The sequence below is a fragment of the Palaemon carinicauda genome, chromosome 34 (assembly GCF_036898095.1).
Source record: "Palaemon carinicauda isolate YSFRI2023 chromosome 34, ASM3689809v2, whole genome shotgun sequence".
NCBI lineage: Eukaryota > Metazoa > Arthropoda > Malacostraca > Decapoda > Palaemonidae > Palaemon > Palaemon carinicauda.
The window spans coordinates 79,419,960-79,443,706 of NC_090758.1; the positions used below are offsets into that span (position 1 = coordinate 79,419,960).

Consider the following 23,747-nt stretch of genomic DNA (forward strand, 5'->3'; position numbering starts at 1 on the left):
ATCTGCCCCTAACTGAAGGGGCTCACGGACCCCAACACCAAATAATAAAACTTTTCTAATCATCTTTAGGGAGGGTTTGCTACGGCACACCAAAACAACTAAAAAAAACCATGTAGGAGATTTATGCCAACAGTACCCCACACACGGGATACTGTAGGCATAACTTACCTACCCTTCACAGTACTCCATCTGCCCCTAACTGAAGGGGCCCACGGACCCCAACACCAAATAATAAAACTTTTTCTCATCATCATCATCATCATCTTCACCGAGGGCTTGTGACGGCACACCCAAAACAACAACAAAAAACCACTTAGGGAATTAATACCTTCACTACTCACACACGGCATACTGTAGGCATGACTTATCTACCCTCCACAGTACTCCATCTGCCCCTAACTGAAGGGGCTCACGGGCCCCAACACCGAATAATAAAACTTCTTCTCATCATCTTCAGGGAGGGCTTACAACGGCTCACCAAAACAACTGAAAAAAAAACCATGTAGGAGATTTATGCCAACAGTACCCACACACGGGATACTGTAGGCATAAATTAACTATCCTTTACAGTACTCCATCTGCCCCTAACTGAAGGGGCTCACGGACCCCAACACCAAATAATAAAACTTTTCTTCTCTTCTTCAGCGAGTGGAGGAAGCAGTGGATCTTCCTCAACGCATGACTTCGCCTCTCCTTCGTCATCCTCCCTGGCGTCCTTAGGGTCCCTGGACACGACAGGGACGCAGCCCAACGCCACCGACAACAGGAGGAGTTCCATCACGGACCTGCGGAGGAGATCCTTGCAAGGTGAGAGGGGGCTTTGGTACATCCTCCGGAGGGGGAAAGTGGAGGTTTTCTGATTAGGTTGATAATGTTGATTTTAGGTCGTTGTTGTTGTTATTATTATTATTATTATTATAATTATTATTATTATCATTATTATTATAATGATTATTATTATTATTATTATTATTATTATTATTATTATTATTAGTTTTGTTGTAGTTATTGTGGTACAATTTAGAAGGTGCCAAATATTAGGTTGTTATAATTGTTGTTGTTGTTGTTGTTGTTGTTGTTGTTGTTATTATTATGTTACAATTTAGAATATCCAAGCCATTTTACTTATCAAAATATTTAATATTTTTTTTAACTATTATTTAAAATATATTATAACTGTTCATTATTTTTTCTTACGAATTATATCAATAAAAAGGAAAAAATTAATATAATATATAATATAATCGATGAATTATAATATAATCTTGACATTACTTATCAAAATATTTAATATTGTTTTTTTAATTATCATTCAAATTAATATATAACTTTTTTTTATTACGAAATACATAAATTTTTGGCCCCTTTAACAATAAGAATTTAATACAATCTTTACATTAAGAATTATAACATAAATTTCGTAGACTTGTCTCATTATGTATGAAGTCTAAAAATTCTTTTAGCCTTAAATGGGTGTCTAAAAGTGTCTAAAAATGTAGGAGTTTAATTAAAGGTTGTAGATGAGCCAGTGAAGTTTAGGAAAATTTTGGTCCTTTTTTGGTAACTGTAATAACTATGAATAATTATCGTAACCTCAACTATATGGAAACATACATTTTATGTATGTATGTATGCATGTATGTATGTATATATATATATATATATACTATATATATATATATATATATATAATAATATATATATATATATATATGTATGTATGTATGTATGTATGACTGAAAATATCCAAGTCACATAATCAATTTGAAGTTGAGAGAGAGAGAGAGAGAGAGAGAGAGAGAGAGAGAGAGAGAGAGAGAGAGAGAGAGAGAGAGAGAGAGAGAGAGACAGAGACTGGTAGGAGTATGAGAGAGAAAATTTGTAATCTTTAAGTGAAAACAAAATGCAATGTTGAAGGGATTATTTTAGAGAGAGAGAGAGAGAGAGAGAGAGAGAGAAGAGAGAGGAGAGAGAGAGAGAGAGAGAGAGAGAGAGAGAGAGAGAGAGAGAGAGAATGAATATGTATTGTATGTATGTCTGAAAAAATACAAGTCAAATAACAATGTTGTAGGGATTATTTTAGAGAGAGAGAGAGAGAGGAGAGAGAGAGAGGAGAGGAGAGAAGAAGAGAGAGAGAGAGAGGAGAGAGAGAACACGTACTTTATGTATGTCTGAAAAAAATACAAGTCAAATAACCAGAAGTTTTAAACCTTTTTCAATATTGACATTAGCATTAACCACATGTGTTATCACTTGATCATTGCCTTCTATAATGAAGCAAAAGTTATCTTGGTTCGTCCAGTGTATCAGAAGTATAGGAGAAGTACCTCTTGTATGGCAATCCATACTCTGGATGGGTCTTCTGCCAACCCAGGTGAGAAGGGTAGGGACGTCACTTTTGAGATTTGTCGGTGTACGTACAATTTTTTATATATATTTGTCAGATTGTGAGTTCCATTCCAAGTTTTATCTCTGTCCTTTGCACATTTAGCAGATATTGTGTGAAGTACCCCCCTGGAATTGTGTAAAAGACAGCTGAAAGGGAAGAATTTTTCGGTGTATTTACATATTTTTTATATATATTTACCAGATTGTAACTTTCATTCCAAGTTTTATATCTGTCCTGTGTACATTTAGCTGATATTCTTTGAAGTACCCCCCTGGAATTGTGTAAAAGACAGCTTAAAGGGAAGAATTTTTCGGTGTATTTCGGTGTATCTACATTTTTTATATATATTTGCCAGATTGTGAATTTCATTCCAAGTTTTATATCTGTCTCTTGCACATTTAGTTGATATTCTGTGAAGTACTCCCCTGGAATTGTGTAAAAGACAGCTTAAAGAGAAGAATTGGTCGGTGTATTTACATATTTTATATATATATTAGCCAGATTGTGACTTTTATTCCAAGTTTTATCTATGTCTCGTGCACATTTAGCTGATATTCTGTGAAGTACCCCCCTGGAATTGTGTAAAAGACAACTCAAAGGGAAGAATTTCTCGGTGTATTTACATATTTTATATATATATTTGTCAGATTGTGATTTTCATTCCAAGTTTTATATCTGTCCCGTGCACATTTAGCTAATAATCTGTGAAGTACCCCCCTGGAATTGTGTAAAAGACAGCTTAAAGGGAAGAATTTGTCGGTTTATCTATATTTTTTATATTTATTTGTCAGATTGTGACTTTCATTCCAAGTTTTTTATGTGTCCCATGCAGATTTAGCTGATATTCAGCCTTGGAAGTAACCCCCATTTAGATAAAATTCATTCTGTGAAGTACCCCTGGAATTGTGTTAAAGACAGCTTAAAGGGAAGACCTCTCTTGAATTAAGAAGTTGAACTGGGATATTCCAGTGAAAGACCTGAACCCCATTCTTTATGTACATGTTTCTATAGACTGAACAACACCTACTGTACAACACCTACTGTACAACTGACTCTGTATTTCAAAAGCTACAGTAAATCCAACAACAGCTACTGTACAATTGACTGTATATTTAAAAAGCTATAGTAAAACTCCCTTGATTGACAGCAATGGTCACATGTCTTGTGTAATATTTTTTACCTTTTTGGGGTGCTCTTACACCAGGGGCCACAGGACTTGATACTTCTTTTGTCTGGACAACAATAACATTATGAACTATATAACACTGAAAACCATACTACTAACTAATTTTCTATTCTTTGACTCCATGACCATAAAACAGGATTCATTTTTTTGTATACTGCCAGCAAAGATAGTAAGACTTGTGCCTCTTCTTGCATTCTGAAACCAAAAAGTATAAGTCTCCCCATTGTACCTAACCTGATGTCATCAACTAAACAGCTTGTCCCTTTGTCTGTAATACCAATGAACATAACTTTATCTTGATTATGCTTCAGAATCTGATTCAATACTGAAGACTTGTGCCATTTCTTGCGCCTTGAAACCAAAGAGTATAAGTCGTACCATACGTAACCCGATATTGTCAACTATACAGCTTGCTCCTTTCTTTTGAATGTTTCAGAATCTGTTTTTTTTCACTTTTGGAGATATAGCCAGTGTATGTATCCCTTGTTCCATACAAATATACCCATTGAAAAATTCCCTAACCATAGATATACATTTTCAAAGATCTGAGATGTTCAATAGCAGACTCATGTTGGAGTTTTCAATTCTTCGCCATGGATAATATGTTCTACCCGCTATCCCCGAATAAGGAAGTCCGTGGATATTAGGAGACCCTAAACTCTATGGATTTATTTACTTAAAAATATTTGTAAATATAACCCTTATGTAGGTTTTTCTAGTATTTTTAAGTATCTTGTCACTAGAATTACGCCACTGGTGTAGTATTTGTGGCAAATAAAGGTGATGTTTGTTTTTTTTTTCTTCTAAAAATTTCAAGTGCAATGATACTTCAACTTAATTCCACACACTCCAATACAGTTTTAACCTTGAATTTCAAAACATTGATGTGAAATACAAAGACAAATATGTGTACACATTTAAACTAAAATTATGTTTGTAGTATGTTTAGTGTTTTCATACTTTCCTCCTTTTTTAAGATCTACTTTCACTTACTTTCACTGTGACAAGACACTTCCATTTGTAAATGCTTTCTAACTAGACTTTCACCTGCAAGGTCTGACTTATGAATTGTGTTTTGATGTAATTTACAGCCAGAATATTTATATATAGTCAATTTTTTTTAGCGAGGCAAATTTGCCCCGACTCGCAGCGGTGCCCTTCTAGCTCGGAAAAGTTTCCTGATCGCTGATTGGTTGGACGAGATATTTCTAACCAATCAGCAATCAGGAAACTTTTCCTAGCGAAAAAGGCACAGAATATTTATATATAGTCATTTTTTTTTAGCGAGGCAGATTTGCACCGACTCGCAGGGGTGCCCTTTTAGCTCGGAAAAGTTTCCTGATCGCTGATTGGTCGGACAAGATAATTCTAACCAATCAGCGATAAGGAAACTTTTCCGAGCGAAAAGGGCACCTCTGCGAGTCGGTGCGAATCTGCCTCGTAAAAAAAATTGACTATAATTATTATTATGACTTGTGATGCACTGTATTGTAAAGTTAAAATAATTACAGAAAGTAAATTATGGCCGGAATTTGATCATTCTCTCTCGCATTTATTTATGTTTTTTCAATTAATAAATGTTCTTTTTATATGGAAGACACCTAGATGACGTGGTTACAATAATTGTCTCACATCTGTTTGTTTTATTTTTTTTTGACTAATGTAGACATCACTTTGTCATTTTGCGTAGGGAAAAAATATGGAAATCATTCATGCAGGAAACTTGAATATTACTGATAAAGTTCATTCTGTGCAAAATACGTGACATTAGAACATCATACTAGTGTAAAATTTAAAATGCAACTTTGAGATTATTAAACAATTGCTGGAAGTATGCTTGTATATACATCATCAGCTCCTTCCCCTCTTCATGCTTGTGTATACATCATCAACTCCTTCCGCTCTTCATGCTAGTGTATACATCATCAACTCCTTCCCCTCTTCATGCTAGTGTATACATCATCAACTCCTTCCGCTCTTCATGCTAGTGTATACATCATCAACTCCTTCCACTCTTCATGCTAGTGTATACATCATCAACTCCTTCCGCTCTTTATGCTAGGGTAAACATCATCAACTCCTTCCGCTTTTTATGCTAGGGTATACATCATCAACTCCTTCCCCTCTTCATGCTAGTGTATATATCATCAACTCCTTCCACTCTTACAGGTTATAGCCTGGGCACACTGAACCCCGAGCTGTACCGGATCCCGGACCATTTGGATGACCCCGGTTCATACCCGCCTGGACACCTCGGAAGAGTATTCCTGACGCTCCACTACCACAGCAACACGGAGAAGCTTCAGGTTGGACTGCTTAGGATCAAGAACTTGCCCTCTCGGACATTCGGCTCAACCAACGCTTGCGATCCTTACGTAAGGTGAGTAAGAACGAGTGGCCTTCTCGTCCGTACAATACACATTAAGAGATTTTCCATCGGAGAACATATTCAGTGTTTGAGATCTCAGAGATTTGTATAATTTTGATATTTAATGTGTAGGGATGAGGAGGGAACAGATAGTCAGAGAAGTGGTATATATGGAGGATTTGGTGTAAAGACATGTAGGAGGGACCAGAAAATCATGGGTGTTTTTACTTCAATAAGAATTAAATGCTGCTCACGCCTCCTCTATACCAAAGTGAGAAGCAGGGAGGTCCAGGCAATGGCTGCTGATGACTCAGCATATAAACATATTGAAACCCAATGCCTACCTCATCTCTCCAGGACAGTAAAGTTATATGGACGCTATGCGATGACCTTATCTGTCCTGCTTGGAATATTGCTTTTATATTTTAAGGTGTTACCTCTTGGGTCATACTGCTTCACTTGAGTGAATCTTGAGGCAAGTTGTCAAGCCTATGGCCCTGGCTTTACCTCTTCTCTTAGTTTTCATTTTCTTGTCCCAATGTGGATTATCTACCCTACAAGCCTCCAGCGCCTCAACAACAACAGCCTCGTCAGCCTAGGACATCGGAACCGGCTCCGGCAGCAAAGACGAAGGTGTCTAAACAGCAGCCCCCTCCTGTCAGGGACAAGAAGGACGGGAAGTCCTCCTGGGTTTTCTTTATAGATACAGTCCTATTTAGTGTTCCCCTTAGCTCAAGAGAATTCTAGAACTCCTATCAGGCCACTTCAGTAACATTTGGTTCTAAATTTACATCTCTACCTATTTCTGCTTTCTCATTTATAGCCTTCCTTTCTTCCAGAGCCAGGTCTGTCACTTTCTTTTTTGGGGGTTAACCCCCATTTTGTTTCACCCTACCTTGTCTCTCTTTCCTTACTCAGGTCATGGCAAGAAAAGGGGTTCCAGATTGTTGCGTCTATTAACGTCTGCGATTAGAAAGATATTCCAGCGAGACGTACAGAATGATGAATTGTAGTAGCTTATGAAAAATCTTTTAGGAAGAAAATTACTCCTAAGATTAGACTATGTGGAGAAAATGTACTTTTAAGAGTAGCCTACGTGAGGAAAAAGTACTCCTAAGAGTAGCTTACGTGAAGAAAAAGTTCTCCTTTGAGTAGCCTACGTGAAGAAAAAGTACTCCTAAGAGTACCCTACGTAAAGAAAAAGTACTCCTAAGAGTACCCTACGTAAAGAAAAAGTACTCCTAAAGTACCCTACGTAAAGAAAAAGTACTCCTAAGAGTACCCTACGTAAAGAAAAAGTACTCCTAAGAGTACCCTACGTAAAGAAAAAGTACTCCTAAGAGTACCCTACGTAAAGAAAAAGTACTCCTAAGAGTAGCGTACGTGAAGATAAAGTACTCCTAAGAGTAGCCTACGTGAAGAAAAAGTACTCCTAAGAGTAGCCTACGTGAAGGAAAAGTACTCCTAAGAGTAGCCTACATGAAGAAAAAGTATTCCTAAGAGTACGTTATCCGATTTCCCATCTGAGATAAAAGAATATGATGAACCCCAGAATTGTCTCTTCTTATCTCTGGATGAGATTAATGTTGACGGGAGCAACTGATATGATGAGGCCCTCTCGTCCATGTGGTGGTTTATTGATTGCTTGTTGACCCTGGAGGTTTATTGGCAATGAAAGGGATTAGATGCTGGGAAGATAAGCCATATTAGTGACTTGGTTGGTTATTCATTTAGTTTAGTTATTGTTGTTTACTTTAGCATTATGGTGTATTCTCTTCTATGAACAATTTAAACTTTTGAAAAAACAAGTACCCTACACAAATTGTAGAAATACTAGCCTTATTGAAGTAAAGCTTATTGAAGATGCTCTTTTAATATGGCTATTGTTGAAGGTCTAAACCCCAAAACCACCACCTATGGCAGTTATGTCTGGAAAATCTTGGAAGGTTATGGACTTTCGGGCATGACGTATGCTGAAGACTTTCAGGAATTTGATCTAAAGAAGAAAATATTCTGTAGACTTTCAGCAATTGTATCTAAAGAAACAAAATTATTTTCCTTTTGTAGCTTTGGTTACTCTCAACCAGATCGTATGGCTGTGAAAGTTGTTGAGTTCTTTTATACTCTTAAAGATTGTCCTTATAATGGTATCACAGCAGAACTGGAAATCTGAGTTGAAGACACTTGAAGACCATCTAAAAGTCTTGAAAGGCTTCCAATTAGTGGCTTGTGTATGTTATATAACAATTTTCACCAGCCATAATGGTTCTGGCTAATTTTTCATGGCCGGATGCCTTTCCTGCCGCCAACCCTCCCCATTTACCTGGGCCTGGGACCGGCACCAAGTTGAGGCTGGCTTGCTCCCCCTCAGTGGCTGGGTTTCAGTGTTCATCCTCCTTCCTGAATTTGTGTATGAGACGAAATGCATAAGAAAGCAATGATTGAAGCTACATTTCTGAAGGATGTTTTGAAACTATACACGTTCTCATATACTCACATACCAGTCTCCAAGTGAGTGATATGTGGCTAAGATTATGTATGTATACAGTTTTGTTTTAGCTTTCTTGTAGGTTATTTAAGAGAGTAATATTGGTTACATGGTAAGGAGGGTGCATATGTAAGTAAAGAAAGTTTTCTTGTATGTCATTAATTTTGAGAGAGATTTGAGGAAGGGTGTTACAGCAAAGAAGAGTTCATTCCACTCAAGATATTACATTATTTAAAAAGTAATTTTTATGTACATTCATAACTTTGTCTTACATGTGTTCTTGTGTCTGTTTTAACTTTGTCTTATATGTGTTCTTACATCTGTTTTAACTTTGTCTTACATGTGTTCTTATGTCTGTTTTAACTTTGTCTTACGTGTGATCTTACGTCTGTTTTAACTTTGTCTTACATGTGTTCTTATGTCTGTTTTAACTTTGTCTTACATGTGTTCTTATGTCTCTTTTAACTTTGTCTTGCATGTGTTCTAACGCCTGTTCTACCTTGCAGGCTGAGCGTCTTACCCGATGAACGTCGCTACCTGCAGACAAAGATGAAGAAGAAGACTTGCAATCCTGTATTTGATGAACATTTTGGATTTCACGTAAGGAAAAAATAACCGTTTTTTAGAATCAGCATTACTTGGTTATTTATAGCCAGTGGTTAAGAATAGTTCATTAGCTATGTCTTGAAGATCTGTTCCTTGGCACTTCATAACAGTTAATTCTTCAAGAATCAGTAATGTTTCTCCAAAAATGGCATAAAGGTTCAAGAATCTATAATGTTTCTCCAAAACTGACTTAATGGTTAAAAACTGAGATGGATGCATTTACTCAATGAAAGTAACAATAAGCTCTATATTGATATATAAAGGCTGTAATGAACTGGAAAGTTTTCCAATTCTGACACATGTTGGGACATCTGAAAACCTTAAAACCATCATAAGAAATAAGTAAGAAACCCCTTCTTGCTAGCATAAATCCTGTTTGGTGAGAATTTGGTTCCAAGGTGGCATCAGCAGAACTACCAAAAAAGAAGCTAATTGGTGAAAATAACCTGTAGATTTCACTAATCTGCTTGGCAGGGCTTTGTTGTCATTCTAGAATAAGCGTAGCTACAGGCCAGCGTAGGCTCAAGGTATAAGAGCTGCTTGTAAATACAGTATGTAAGATATGATATTTTGGGGGCTACTTTAACGTGAGATCTACCGCCATATGTAGTCTACCCACGTGAAACCTGAGATCTACCGTGTGACCTGTTGCTCCCGCTCTCCCCGCTCATATAAAAGAATACGGTTAGGTTAGGATTAAACAGCGGTAGCCGTCATCGTTAGTGCTCACGGGAGCTGGACCTCATACTAAAGTGGTAACGGGAGGTAGATCTCACACTAAAGTGCGGTAGACCACGCTAAAGTAGCACCATATTTTGTTTCTCTGGAACTTCTTAGAGGACAACTAACTCAAATGGTGTTTTCTAATCAAGAGGAACATCCTGCTATTTTCAGTTCCGTATGCAAGGCTTCCGTTCTACGTCCTCCTACTTCTTATCATCACCTTTGCCATTGGCATATTTAATTTATTTCTTTTGCTACTCATCTTAGGGTTGATTTCACTCTCCTTAATTATTTTCATCATTAACTTCCAAGCTCCTTTCTTTATTGCTTGTTAACTCTGATCTTGCTCACCCTGACTCAGGCTATGGGCTGCTTTAGTAACAAGGGCTCATGCTGGTATAGGGCTAGCTTAATCTGACTTACTAGCTGACTCAGCACATCACCCATAGATAGTTCATGTCGGAACCTAGATGTACTCTTGTATAGATTTTAGGTCTCAACAATGAAATGTGACTATCGGTATCCCAAATTTAGTATACCGTCCAAAACAGAACATACCGTAAAGCTATAAAACTTTGCACTCTATCTAACAAATTCAAAATATCCTTCAGAAAGGATGAAATGAAAGCTAAGTAAAAAGAGCCTCAAAGAATTTGAACTTCTGGTAGTATAGATGTATTTGACCCCTAAAAATCATTATAGATTTTGAGTGAATCATTGAAATTTAAGGTAATCTTCAAAGTTTTAAAATGGAAATGGTACGGGTTCAAGCACATCTAATTCTATTATATTTAGAGTGGGTTTGGGGGTTATAACCCTGTTTAGGGGGGGAAATTCTGGTCGCGAAGCTAGCAAGCTCAAGGGTCCTCCTATAAAATTGGTCCTTGGTAAGTACGTTAGGAAAAATACAATTTACTTAGAAATAGTCGTATTACCTGCCTTCTCTCAGTATGCTCTATGCCTTTTTAAGTTAGGCTGATAATGTAGTAGATTCTAATACTGAGAGATATTAGTTGAAGTTACTCCTCCCGAGGAAGGTCATGGAAGAGGTCTAACATCTCTTTCCCATGAACTAACACCAAACCTAAATAAACAGAACTATCATTCACTGGGAATCGCACAGTCAATACCTAACATGACCCAGATTCATAAGAAATAAGCGATGTTTAATTGCCTGTCATTCATCAATAGTGACCCAGATACAAATTTGCTTCACTGAGCAAGTTATCAGTAAGCGATATATAATTGCCTGTCATTCATTAATGGTAACCAGTACATGTACTGAACAAAAACAGCTTTACTAAACTCTCATTTGGTATCTGATACTGAATCTTCTTTAATCTTATTCTCACAGAGTTTATTTATTGATCTTACACTCTGTGGAAGTGGAGGAAATGATTGCACATAAATATGTCTACAATTTGATTTAGAAAAAGAGTAAATTGTGAGAAATATTTATAAAAAACATTAAAAAGATTTGGTTTTTCCCTAATTTCCACTCTTCCACTCTGTGGAAGTGGAGGAAATGATTGCACATGAATATGTTTACAATTTTATTTAGAATAAGAGTAAATTGTAAGAAATATTTATAAAAAACATTAAAAGACTTTATTTTTCTTCCCTAATTTCCTCTTATTTTACAGATTCCCCTCCGATGCATCGAGGAACGGACCCTACGAGTGAGCGTGTTTGACGGCGGACGCCACAAGCGCCAGCCTGCGATTGGCCACGTGACTTTCCCCTTGTCGCAGATCCTGGCGGACTCGGCTGCTGCAGTCGCTTCCCCTACGCCCAATACTAACAACGTCCTTGTGCGAGATTTAACACGGGTTGGTTAATGACGAGTTGCTGTATAGACTAAGTTCTTAAGCTAATATATTAAATTGTAGTGTCTTGGATACTCAACACTTAGCTTGGCATTGCTGTAGGCAGTTGAGCTAACCTTTTTTTTTAGATACCTTTTAATCATATAAAAATGAGTATTTCCTTACGTCCAAATCATAACTACAGATAAAGGCAAATCTCATATATAATATTATTCTCTAGCTATATACAGGGTATTGGAGTTGCTGTATAGACCAAGTTGTTAGGTTAATATGATAAATTGTGATGTCTCTTGGATACTCAAAACTTAGCTTTTCACTGCTGTAGGCAGTTAAGCCAGCCTTTTTTTAGATACCTTTTAATCATATGAAAATGAGTATTTCCTTGTGTCCAAAATATAACTACAGATAAAGGCAAATCTCATATATCATATTATTCACTGGCTATATATTGGAGTTGCTGTATAGACAAAGTTATTAGGCTAATGTATTAAAATTGTAGTGTCCCTCTTGGATACTCAAAAAACACTTAGCTTGGCAGTACCGTAGAAAGTTAAACTGACCATTTTCTTTAGATAACCTTATAATCATATAAAAATAAGTACAGTATGTCTTCGTGTCCAAAAAATAACTACAGATAAAGGTAAATCTCATATATCATATTATTCACTGGCTGTATATTGTTTTGTTAATTTATATAGTTGCAGAGTAAAACAGAGCAGGAGTTCTTAACTTAGGGTATACAAACCCTCAAGATTGACAGCAAGTCTTTTATAATGTTTTGTAGAAAGCTAAAGTAGTTTTATTTGAAATACTGCATTAAGTGAGAGAGTATGATTGGTATAGAAGAATATATAATGAAGTCTATGTAATCTCAACAGACTTTATTTCAATTGAGATTAGTTAAGTCTTATTGATAACTTCTAAATTCATTGTCAGGTTACCAAAAATAGGGTTCAATAGTTTAATGAGTCTAGGATATAGTTGGGGAAAAGTTTAAGAACCTCTACCATGAAAATAAATTAAAAGTGAAATATGGATACAGTATATTCTTATAGGAAATTAACAGAGAGAGAGAGAGAGAGAGAGAGAGCAGTCTTAGAGGAAAATTAGTTTCTTGTTTCATCTACAGGGCCATGATTTTATAGGATTTTACTTAATAAAGATGGTACAATAAAGAAAAAATTATTTACCCATGTCTGGTTTACAACTTCATCTCTCTCTTCGCTTGTTCTCTAGTCTTGGGTAGTGCCATATCCTCTGTACCATGGTCTTCCACTGTCTTGGGTTAGAGTTCGCTTCCTTGAGGGTACACTCGGGCATACTATTCTATCTTGTTTCTCTTCCTCTTGTTATTTTGAAGTTTTTATAGTTTATATATGAAAGATTTATTTCAATGTTATTATTGTAGTTAAACGTCTCTTGTAGTTTTCCCTTATTTCCTTTCCTCACTGTGCTATTTTTTCCCTCTTGGACCCCTTGGGCTTATAGCATCCTGCTTTTCCAACTAAGGTTGTAGCTTAGCAAGTAATAATAATTATAATAATAGTACAAGTACTACTTATAAAACTTTTATATTTCTTTTTCTTCATGATATAGGATTTGCATATTTGAAATTGAATGAGACTGAATGAATATTGTATTTACGAGTTTGGAACGTTCGTTCAAAAACAGGTGCCCTCGAAACTCATTACTGTGTAAAGCGTTTAGTATTGAATACATCAAGATAGTATCATATACCTTCTATTGGTTGATATGTAGATGCATACATAAATTAATATACAACATTATTACAGTATATTGTATGTATGTTTAGAAGCAATGTACTGTACTGTATTTCAATGTATTAATTCTCATATGACTTTCCAATTCAACTCTTACGCCATGTGATACATTTGCAGCCTAGAAAACTTTTATTTGATCTCAGAATTTGTTAAAATCAGTAGATTAAAATACAATTGCAGCTTATAAAACTTTTATATGATAGATAGAGTAGATTATTTGGGTTGTTCATCCAACTTACCTCGTGTTTAGTCCCTCTATCGTATCCTTTATTCGCAGGAAGAAGAATGCACCACATCCACGGAATTAGGAGAGGTCCTAGTCTCCTTGACTTACAATGACCACCTCCATCGTCTCACTATCACCGTCTTCCAGGCTAAAGGAATCAAGGTAGGAAGCTCTTCGAAGGTCTAAGGCCGGGAGCACACTAGCGACTCTGTGGCGCCACAAAGCCACAGCATCGTGTGGCGGGGATGCGGTCTCCCATAGGTTTCCATTGTTTTCAAGTTTTGCCGCGCAAACTAGCGACTGTGGCTCTGTCGCTCATCCCCGCCACAGGCTTGGCGTGGCTTTGTGGCGCCACAGAGTCGCTAGTGTGTTCCCGGCCTAAAGGTTGCTCATGAATGGCGTAGGCAGTAGGAAGCTCTTCAAAGGTCCTAAAGGTTTAAAGGTCACTCATGAATGACGGAGGCAAGGGACAGGCAACGCCCTTAGAGACTAGCCATATATGATCAGCACCAAGCCATCTTTATCAAGCTTGGACCAGGGAGGGCCAGGCAATGGCTGTTGATGAGTCAGCAGGTAGATCTATAGGCTTTCCTTAACCCTTTATCCCCAGCTCACAAGAATGGCGAGGTTGCGGACACTTCAAGAAACTATCACGCTTGGGCGGGTCTTGATTTCCAGCCCAATAGATTGCCAGGCAGAGATTAATATGGTTTTCTGTTCCTTTTAACTTTGGGTTATGTAATTTTTAGTCTACTTGATAAAGTAGATCATTCATCGTTGAACTTTTGAAGTTGAAAAAGTTCAAAATTAATAATCAGGGTCAATTTAAATGCTAAAAAATCCAAATGCATCCTTTCGGCTCACAATACTACATTGCACCAAGTTTGAAAGTAATATTCATTTGACCTCTTAACTAAATACTCCTCGTTAAGTGCCTTGAAAATTAGATATTCAAAATAGCATCTTTTGATTTCTTTCCTTTTAATTGATTTAATTGAACAAATCTCTCACTGAAAAATGAATTATTAGGTACAGTACCCTATCAAATTATTAAATTTCAGGTGATTCCGTCACAGAAAGTCATTACAGATTTGAGTTTAAATATACTTAAATCTTTTAGGGTTACTTCTTTGTATTTCATTATATAAAATATAAAGAATATTAAAGATTTTTCATTTAGGGCTAGTATGATATTTACTTTCCTGCTGCTTCCTCCGATGCCTTAGATGACCGCGGAGGTAGCAGCAGTAGGGGATTCAGCATTATGAAGCTTCATCTGTGGTGGATAACGGGGGAGGCTGGGCTGTGGCACCCTAGCAGTACCAGCTGAACTCGGTCGAGCCCCTTGTTAGGCTGGGAGGAACGTAGAGAGTAGAGGTCCCCTTTTTTGTTTTTGTTTCATTTGTTGATGTCGGCTACCCCCCAAAATTGGAGGAAGTGCCTTGGTATATGTATGTATGTATGTATCCATCCTTTACGTATAGTGTACTGTATATTGAGTCTTGTTTTACAGTTTACTATACCTGTTATATATCTTGCTTATTTTACCTCATTTCCACATCTATCAAGCTCCCAAGCCCTTCCCCCAAACAGCAGAACATTCACTATGTACTTGACAACACTCGGGACCCCATCTAGGGTTAGCCGGGTTACAACATCCGACTCGGATGCAGTTAGGCTTCATTTCATACATCTGTCGTTGAAATGATTCAAATGAAAACACATTGTACCAAGACAGAACACCGCAACGCAGGAAACGGTCTGCAGACCACTTATATAACCACATGGTTTCACAAGTCATGCGATGAGATCAACTCCAGTGAGCCTAACCAGGTTTAATACATGTTCAAATTAGAAAGAATTATCAAAGTTGTTGCTTTACTTAACTCTTGCATATCCTCCCAATGGCCAGATAAGATGAGATTGGAAGAATACAACACTATGCTCTTTTTTTTTTAATGAGGCGCATTTGTACTGATTCGCAGGTCTGCTCTTTTAACTTGGAAAAGTTTCCCACCAGCTGATTGGTTAGAAGTATTTTGTCCACCCAATCAGCGATTAGGAAACTTTTCCGAGCTAACAGGGAAACCATGTGAGTTGGTGCAACTGCGCTTCACTAAAAAATATTGAGTATAAGTCTAAGTATCTAGTCAGGCCTAGCACAAGGTACACCCTAATGTAGGAGGGCGGACACTACTACCTCCATTAGGCAACATCACGTAAAAGGCTCCTCACTTATACTTCCCTCTAGTTGACTAGACTGGGTAAAGTCTATTGGGGGTACAGACATCTATGGTTATATTAGGATACGTCCCTGATTATATACGATATCTACGGATAGTCATTCCGGGGGTTAGAACCCCGCGATTCCTTACGGGAATTCTCTTGTAATATCACTCGCAGAAATATTATACAGTAGGAAGCTGCCGAAGGGACCTTCCATGAGGACGACATGGCTCGAGCCCAAAAATAGATTTTTCCTACGTCATAATCTGTTCTTTAGGACTTGTGTGAGCCCTTGGAGGCCAGACAGCATTTTAACCCCCCAAAAATAAGTTTTTCCTTTGTCAAAAATCCTTTGTTGTCCATCATGATTTTGTTTCCAGCTTATTCATTCCGTATATGAATTGTTTTGCTTTTTGGGCTGGTTTCCCTATTTAGGAAATTTGATTTTTATCAATCTGCTTTTTCAATAAGGGTTACAGCATGTCATAAAATACTATGTGATTAGGAGAGGGTGCTGATGCGGAAAAAATATATAAAGGAAATATAATCTGCCTTAGAAGAGAAATTTGTCTGTTATGCACCCTTTTACCCCCAGGCTATTTGGAACTTTCCAACCCTTAACCCCCAGGCATTTTTTTTTTCAAGCACATTTTGCAATATATATTTTTTAAATTGCTCTAACAGCCTTAATTTTAGTCATAAAGAGGTCAGGTTGGTCTCATTCTTTTGGAAAATGCCTAAACCTTTCATAGAATTATGAAAAATACGCAAAGAAAATGTAAATAGCAGTTTTTTTGTAAGGACGTACCAGTACGTCCATGGGGGTAAAGGGATGAGTTTTGTGAAACGTACCAGTACGTCCTTTGGGGGTAAAAGGGTTATGCATTATTATTCTTTGATGTATTGATATTTATATATACAGTATTACAAATTTAACTATCTTTATTATATATTAAAAGAGAGATAAGACATTAGAAATCTTGAAGCCAATGTTGTATTCATGATTAGGTAACAAATTTCTCTTTTTTTTTTTTTTATCAGAACTTAAATATTGAAATTCTAATTGTTTTTTAACCTTTTATTTTATTCTTTTTTTCATAATGCTTCTTTTAATGATTTTCCTCCATTGAAGAAGTCATGATGTCTTTAAATCACATCTGACCACAAATATTTCTGTTTTTATTCATCAGAATTTAGATTTTGTAAAGTATTTTTCATCCTGTTTCAATTTTAAGATTCCGCAGCTTTCTTAACTTTTTTTTTTATAAATACTTTCTTATTTTATTTTATAAAAGAGTTCTTTACTATAAATTCATGTTGGAGTCCTTGGGCTTATAGCATTCTCATCCAAATTGTCCGGGTAGAATATTTAATTTCGCCTGCATTGTAATATATATTATGTAATATATTTTGCATCCACCTCCAATTTCAAGGTTCCGCAGTGTTTGTCACTTATTTTGTTTTGAAAAAAAAGGTTCTTTACTATTCTTTTCTACTTTCTTCCTTTTTTTAGACTAAATAAAGTGTTCTTTATTATCATATAATAGGACTTTTTCTCATTTTGTGCTTAAACAGGCTGTTCTTATTATTATTATCATTACTAGCCAAGCTGTAACCCTAGTTGGAAAAGCAAGATGTTATAAGCCCAAGGGCTCCAATAGGGAAAAATAGTCCTGTAAGTACATCACTTCCTCCGTCGTCCAGCAATTTCACCAAATTCTCTATTTTATTTAAATTCTCCTTTCGCCACACTGTGGCTAACTGTATATATTTATTCCGCTCCCTCAGAGCTACAATTTCATGTATTTATTATTTCATTACCTATTTCTATTGACTTGTAATTCAAGTATTTGTGCGTGTGTAAAAACACACATATTTTGGCAGTTAGTTCAAGCCGAATTGGCGCCTGCACGCATGCTACTTTTCCGTCCTCACCCTGTATTATATTCCCACGTATGTTTGAATAAACTGTCAGTTGTCGTTGGTGAAGCTTGTCTCACTGTCCTTAAAGTTCAGTTAGGAAAGGAAGTAAGGAAATAAACAAATGATGAGAACAAATTAACAATAAATCATTCTAAAATCATTCTTGGTATTATTTAACAAGGCTTTCTCCTTTTTTTAAATAAAACTGTTCTTTACATTTGTTCTTCTTCTTCCAGGTGAACGACAGCGAGTCGGTCTCCTACATGAAGGTGTCGCTGATGAATCAGAGGCGAGCCGTGAAGACCAAGAAGACGGCGGTTGTCGCCGCCGGAGAGGAGCCTCAGTACAACGAGTCCTTCCACTTCCGACCTCCTCCGGAAATGGATGGGGTCCACCTCTCGCTCCAGTTGCATGTGGCCTCCAATTCAAATGCCAAGGGTAAATGGAGAGTCTTTCCTTTTTGTAGTCTTAAGGGTAAAGAGAGAGTCTTTCCTTTATGTAGTCTTAAGGGTAAAGAGAGAGTCTTTCCTTTATGTAGTCTTAAGGGTAAAGAGAGAGTCTTTCCTTTATGTAGTCTTAAGGGTAAAGAGAGAGTCTTTTCTCTATGTAGTCTTCTGATATTCATGAAATTACTCTCAAGGAGTTAGGTCTCATTGGAAAATTTGATAAGTCACGTACCCTACACAGTATTCTAGATGTTTTATTTGAGCTATGACCAGAATGTGGAATGATCTTCCTAATCGGATAGTTGAATTGGCAGAACTTCAGAAATTCAAACTGGCGGAGAATGTTTTTATGTTGAACAGGCTTTCATAAGTCTCTCATCATGAGCTATGTATGACGTCTATTATTATTATTGTTATTATTATTATTATTATTATTATTATTATTATAATTATTACAAGCTAAGCTACAACCATAGCTGGAAAAGCAAGATGCTATAATTTATGCCCAAGGGCTCCAACAGGGAAAAATAGCCCAGTGAGGAAAGGAGATAAAGAAACAAGAGAATTTATAAACAATCAGAATGAAATATACTAAGAATAGTAACATTAAATTAGATCTTTCATATATAAACCATAAAAAAAAATCTTCAAAAAGCAGGAGGAAGATAAATAAGACAGAACAGCGTGCCCGAGTGTACCCTCAATCGGGTAGTTGAATCAATAGAAGTTCGGAAGTTCAAACTTGCAACCAAGGTTTTTATGTTGAAGAGGCTGACATACATCTCTCTTCAAGGGTTATATATGACAGGCCTTTTTTAGCATTGTTACTGGTCTTAAGATATTTTGTATTCATTATTCATTACTTCTCATTTAGGATATTTATTTCCTTATCTCTTTTACTCACTGGGTTTTTCCTTGTTGCAGCCCTTGGGTGTATAACATCCTGCTTTTCCAACTAGGGTTGTAACTTAGCTATAGTCCATTTCTTTTAGCGAGTCATATTTGCACCGACTCGCAACGGTGCCCTTTTAGCTCGGAAAAGTTTCCTGGTCGCTTATTGGTTAGAATTATCTTGTCCAACCAATCAGCGATCAGGAAACTTTTCCGAGCTAAAAGGGCACCGCTGCGAGTCGATGCAAATATGACTCGCTAAAAGAAATGGACTATAGTGGAGTATTAACAAAGCTGCTTGTTAAAATGATAATGTGGGATGGAAAGTGTAAAGTTAAACTGTTATTCTATTCACAGTACGTAGCTTTTTCACTTAACTTGAATTATTTGAGAAATATCAATCCTCGTCATTTCTCTCGGAACATTTCATGTCTCTCTGAATACGACTATAGGTATGATTCTTGCTTGTCTTGAAAACCCACAAGTCCAAATGACAATTAGTGGAGTATTAACAAAGCTGTTTGTTAAAATGCTAATGTGGGATAGAAAGTGTAAAATTAAACTGTTATTCTATTCACAGTACATAGCTTTTTCACTTAACCCTTTTACCCCCAGACTATTTGGAAATTTCCAACCCTTAACCCCCAGGGGTTATTTTTTTCGAACACATTTTGCAGTATATTTTTTTTAAATTACTCTAACAGCCTTAATCTTTGTCATAGAGAGGTCAGGTTGGTCTCATTCTCTTGGAAAAATGCCTGAATTTTCTTATGAAATTATCATAAATATGAAAAAAAAAAAATGTAAATAGCAGTGTTTTGCAAGGACGTACCGGTACGTCCATGTGGTAAAGGGATGAGTTTTGTGAAACGTACCAGTACGTCCTTTGGTGGTAAAAGGGTTAACAAAGCTGCTCGTTAAAATGCTAAAGTGGGATGGAAAGTGTAAAGTTAAACTGTTATACTATTCACAGTACATAGCTTCACTTAACTTGAATTTATTTGAGAAATATCAATCCTTGATCAATCCTCGTCATTTCTCTCGGAACATTGCAGGTCGCGTAGTGGGCCGCATCGTCATCGGGTCCTTCATGTTCGCCAGAGGACGGGGGCTGAACCACTGGAACGAAGTCTTGTCGACCCCCAAAGAAGCCATACAGTATTGGCATCCTCTTACGGAGTAATGGCCCGTACTGTCGTACTCTCTCGTTCGTAGAGAAGTCGTATCCTCCTATTCTTCGCAACCACTTACTGAGCAAAGCCTACACTTCAGTTATGAATAAATGCTAGTCTCCTCTTACAAGCAAGTCTGAAAGTGAAAGAACCCACGCCGTGTCACCAGACCTGAATGTTAAATGAAAATATTGATGCTCATCAGTGTCTACGTGGTTCTGCCTATTAATCATATCATACGTTTACAGTATATATAGTTGTCCTCATTGTGGTAAACAGCTGATTCTTAGAGCATTTATAAAAGAGTATTTTTGTCAGCATTACATTTAGACTAATACTTGTCTGATTTAATCCATTCCTTAGTTATGTAGTTGTATTGTTCGTACTTATGTTTCCAAGTGTTTTGGTAAAACTATGTTTTAGTAATACTTCAAATAGAATTCAGTATCTTTTACGTTCAGTACTTAAGGTAAAATTCATTTTTATCTTCAGAGAATTTCTGTCATACAGTATTTCTTATTTTTGTTCAAATGAACATGATGAGCGGACATTCCATGAATTATAATGTCAGTATAATAGTGTGTTCAGTATCTCCATTGTTTAGGAACAGCAGATGCTAAGGCCCATATTAATTATCAGCTGTTTACCCCAGAAAGATAAGGAGAATGCTGTAGATATAGATGGTGTGTAGTGAACACATCTATGTAGAGGAACTGTTGCTCGATAGTCGCTTGTCTACCTAGCCTGTATCTCTTGGAGCCTTCAGTCCATAGAATGTTCTTTTGGTTCTACAACTGAGGCGGCCAAGGAGTCAACGTCACACTTAGGTCAACGAGAGAAGCCATCCTTCGATATCGAATGTACTGTAGTGCAAGTAGAGATAGCAACGGACGTAGCGGAAAATATATAAGAATTTCCTGAAATATACTCATTGAAGACTCCTAGGCAGGCGTGTAATCCCCCTTGAACTAGCATAAACAAGAACACGACGATGTTCCGTAGGTGATGAATTATACCCATGTAAAAGTGGTGTTGTAGATGTGTAGACATTAGTTTTCATTGTAGAGACAAAGATATCCAAAACGTAAAGACCATAGGTTAGAGAATTTGTTAGAGATTCTAAGTTTTTACTTAAATGACAGGGTTGTTATGGCATTTTAGAGCTGTATTCATCCCTTTCCAAGGCTAAAGAGGCTTTCTAGGGCATTATAGAGTTGAAAATCCAATTTTAGAGCTATTTATGCACCTTATGAAATGGACACATTCTGGTTCCTCTATTGCATCTATAGTGCTATTAATGGATTGCCGGAACTATTTATGCATTTTAGAGCCATCAATGCATTCTAGAGCTATCAATGCATGTTGAACTATTGATTTGTTCTAAATCTATTAATGCACCTCAAAGCTAATCAATTTATGTAGGGCTGGCCTTGCAGTTTTTTTTTTTTTAGAAAGAAAGTTCAGGATGTCAAGATAAGAAAGCTCTTATAGTAAATATTTCTAAATCATTTCATTATGTGAAGTCAGTGCTTCTCGAAGTCTGATATAAGATACTGAAAGAAAATCATACAGATATGTAGATGCGGAGAGAAACAACACAGCAACGTGTTTATCGCAGTGTCCGAAGTCATCGGGAAACAAATTTCAAGATGTCTGTATTAGTACTTTCCTCAACTACTGAGCTTTCCTTCACTCTTTAGCTGACTGCGACTAATGTCTTTTCAAAATAGAATGGTTACAGAGGGCTAGGGATTGGGCTCGGCTGGTCTTTAACATATCTTGCACAGAGTTGCGTGTTTGTACAAAAGCAGTGACAAGGTAGATCGTAGACCGCGTTTTAATCGTTTCTTTCTCATCATCTCCGACGAGTCACCCCTTGTTAGGCTGGAACCTCTTGAACAGAAATCGAGACTTCGCAATATATGTTCTCTATATGAGTATAGTTTTAATAGAATAGAAATAAATATATACTGTGTTTGCATATGTACAATGATTTGTTTAAGTAGAGAATATGTGTAGTTGAGGTGAAGACCTTATTCTTACATGTCAAACTTTTAAGTTTATACCTTTGCCCATCTGTGTGTCATACATGGATCCAGAAGAAAGCATTATTTTCCACTTACAGTATGTGTCTGTTGTAAATGCTGTATTTATTCATTTCAGTAGGCTGAATTTAAATCCCCTTGCCATAGAACTGAATGTCTAGTCAAACTTCCAAAGAAAGGCTTAGTTTCTGCAAGTTTTGAGGTCTTAGAAAGAGATCAAATAGCAGGGAGTAACTCGTCTGGTTCTTTTCCATCTGAACAAATATACTATATACAAACATTATGATATATCCAGAGTCTCGTCGTGCATCTGGCATCTGTAGTCACAGAGGACAATGTCGCCTTATCCATATATATCTTTGTCGGGTATCATCTCCCGCCTAATCTATTTGAGCACTCGAGTGGAAACTGTTTACGGGTATAAATATCAATTCAGTTTGAGAAATTTTATAAGCATGATTTATTTTGTTCCCATACTAACAAACCTTCCGTTATTTGTTTGTATTATCTTTCGGCAAAGCTGGAAGGTAGCCATTAGACTTAAAGTGCTGGGTGGCAACCCTGCCTAACGATTGAGTGGGTAGGCTGGGGGTTCCACTTCACACTTTAAGTCTAATGGCCACCTTCCAGCTTCGCCGAGATAATCCTAATAAATAACGGAAGTTTTGTTTTAGTTAGGGAGAAATACAAATTATCTCCGAATTTGTCATATTAGCAGGTACTTAACTCTAGTCAAAATCAGCTCGATTGCGCAGAAATACGCAAAGCTGGAAGTTCTCGTCTTCGTCGGAACAGTTTCTCCTCTGCAAAAATAGTAATATATAACTGTGTTGAGTGAAACGGTACGTGAACGATGTCAAATTATTTCATGTGACAAAGAATCCCCCCTTATTTTCAAAGTAGCTCCGTAGAAAAGCTACTCAATCGTTATAGTATGTGCTTGGGCTGTTTCAAAGACGTTTACGTTTATCTATACCGTAGGAGAACGAAGCTTTTGCTAAGTAGAGCGAATGAACGATGCTGGAATCCATGTGCTTGCTTAGCTGACGATAGTAAAATTTGTGTTATATTTTTTTAGGGAGTGTTATAATGCGATGATATATATAACAGATCAAATTCTAGTGAAAAAAGGGCAATCAGTCAGGGCAAAAAATCTCTCGGAATCTACTTCACAGAAGTTGTTGGAAATTATTTGGTAATTGAAGTGCAACTGTGAATTATTTGTCAACATCCAACCTATGCATCATTTGGCATTGTGTTAATTTCGTATCCACCGAGACATATAGCCATAAATTCTTAATTTTTTTTGGAGCCTTTGTAGGGTGACGGCCAGATCCCGTAGAAAACAGGAATACAGTATTCTGAACTGTGGCCGTCGTTCTAAAAACGATTTTGGCGGGAGAAGCTAACTTAAAAAAACCCACCTAACCTATGCTAAAAGCCGTATCCTT

General features: G+C 36.8%; 1 protein-coding gene across 1 annotated transcript in view; it reads left to right on the forward strand.

The window, feature by feature from the left end:
* The window catches only part of LOC137626507 (synaptotagmin-15-like), a 32,211-nt gene extending 11,623 nt beyond the window's left edge, over positions 1 to 20,588 (forward strand). The window contains exons 3-9 of the mRNA XM_068357544.1: positions 646 to 807; positions 5,745 to 5,955; positions 8,938 to 9,031; positions 11,404 to 11,589; positions 13,645 to 13,755; positions 17,979 to 18,180; positions 20,135 to 20,588. Coding sequence (XP_068213645.1) covers positions 646 to 807; positions 5,745 to 5,955; positions 8,938 to 9,031; positions 11,404 to 11,589; positions 13,645 to 13,755; positions 17,979 to 18,180; positions 20,135 to 20,262 — 1,094 coding nt within the window. The 3' untranslated portion in view covers positions 20,263 to 20,588. The remainder of the gene's footprint in view (positions 1 to 645; positions 808 to 5,744; positions 5,956 to 8,937; positions 9,032 to 11,403; positions 11,590 to 13,644; positions 13,756 to 17,978; positions 18,181 to 20,134) is intronic.
* The last annotated feature ends 3,159 nt before the right edge of the window (positions 20,589 to 23,747 follow it).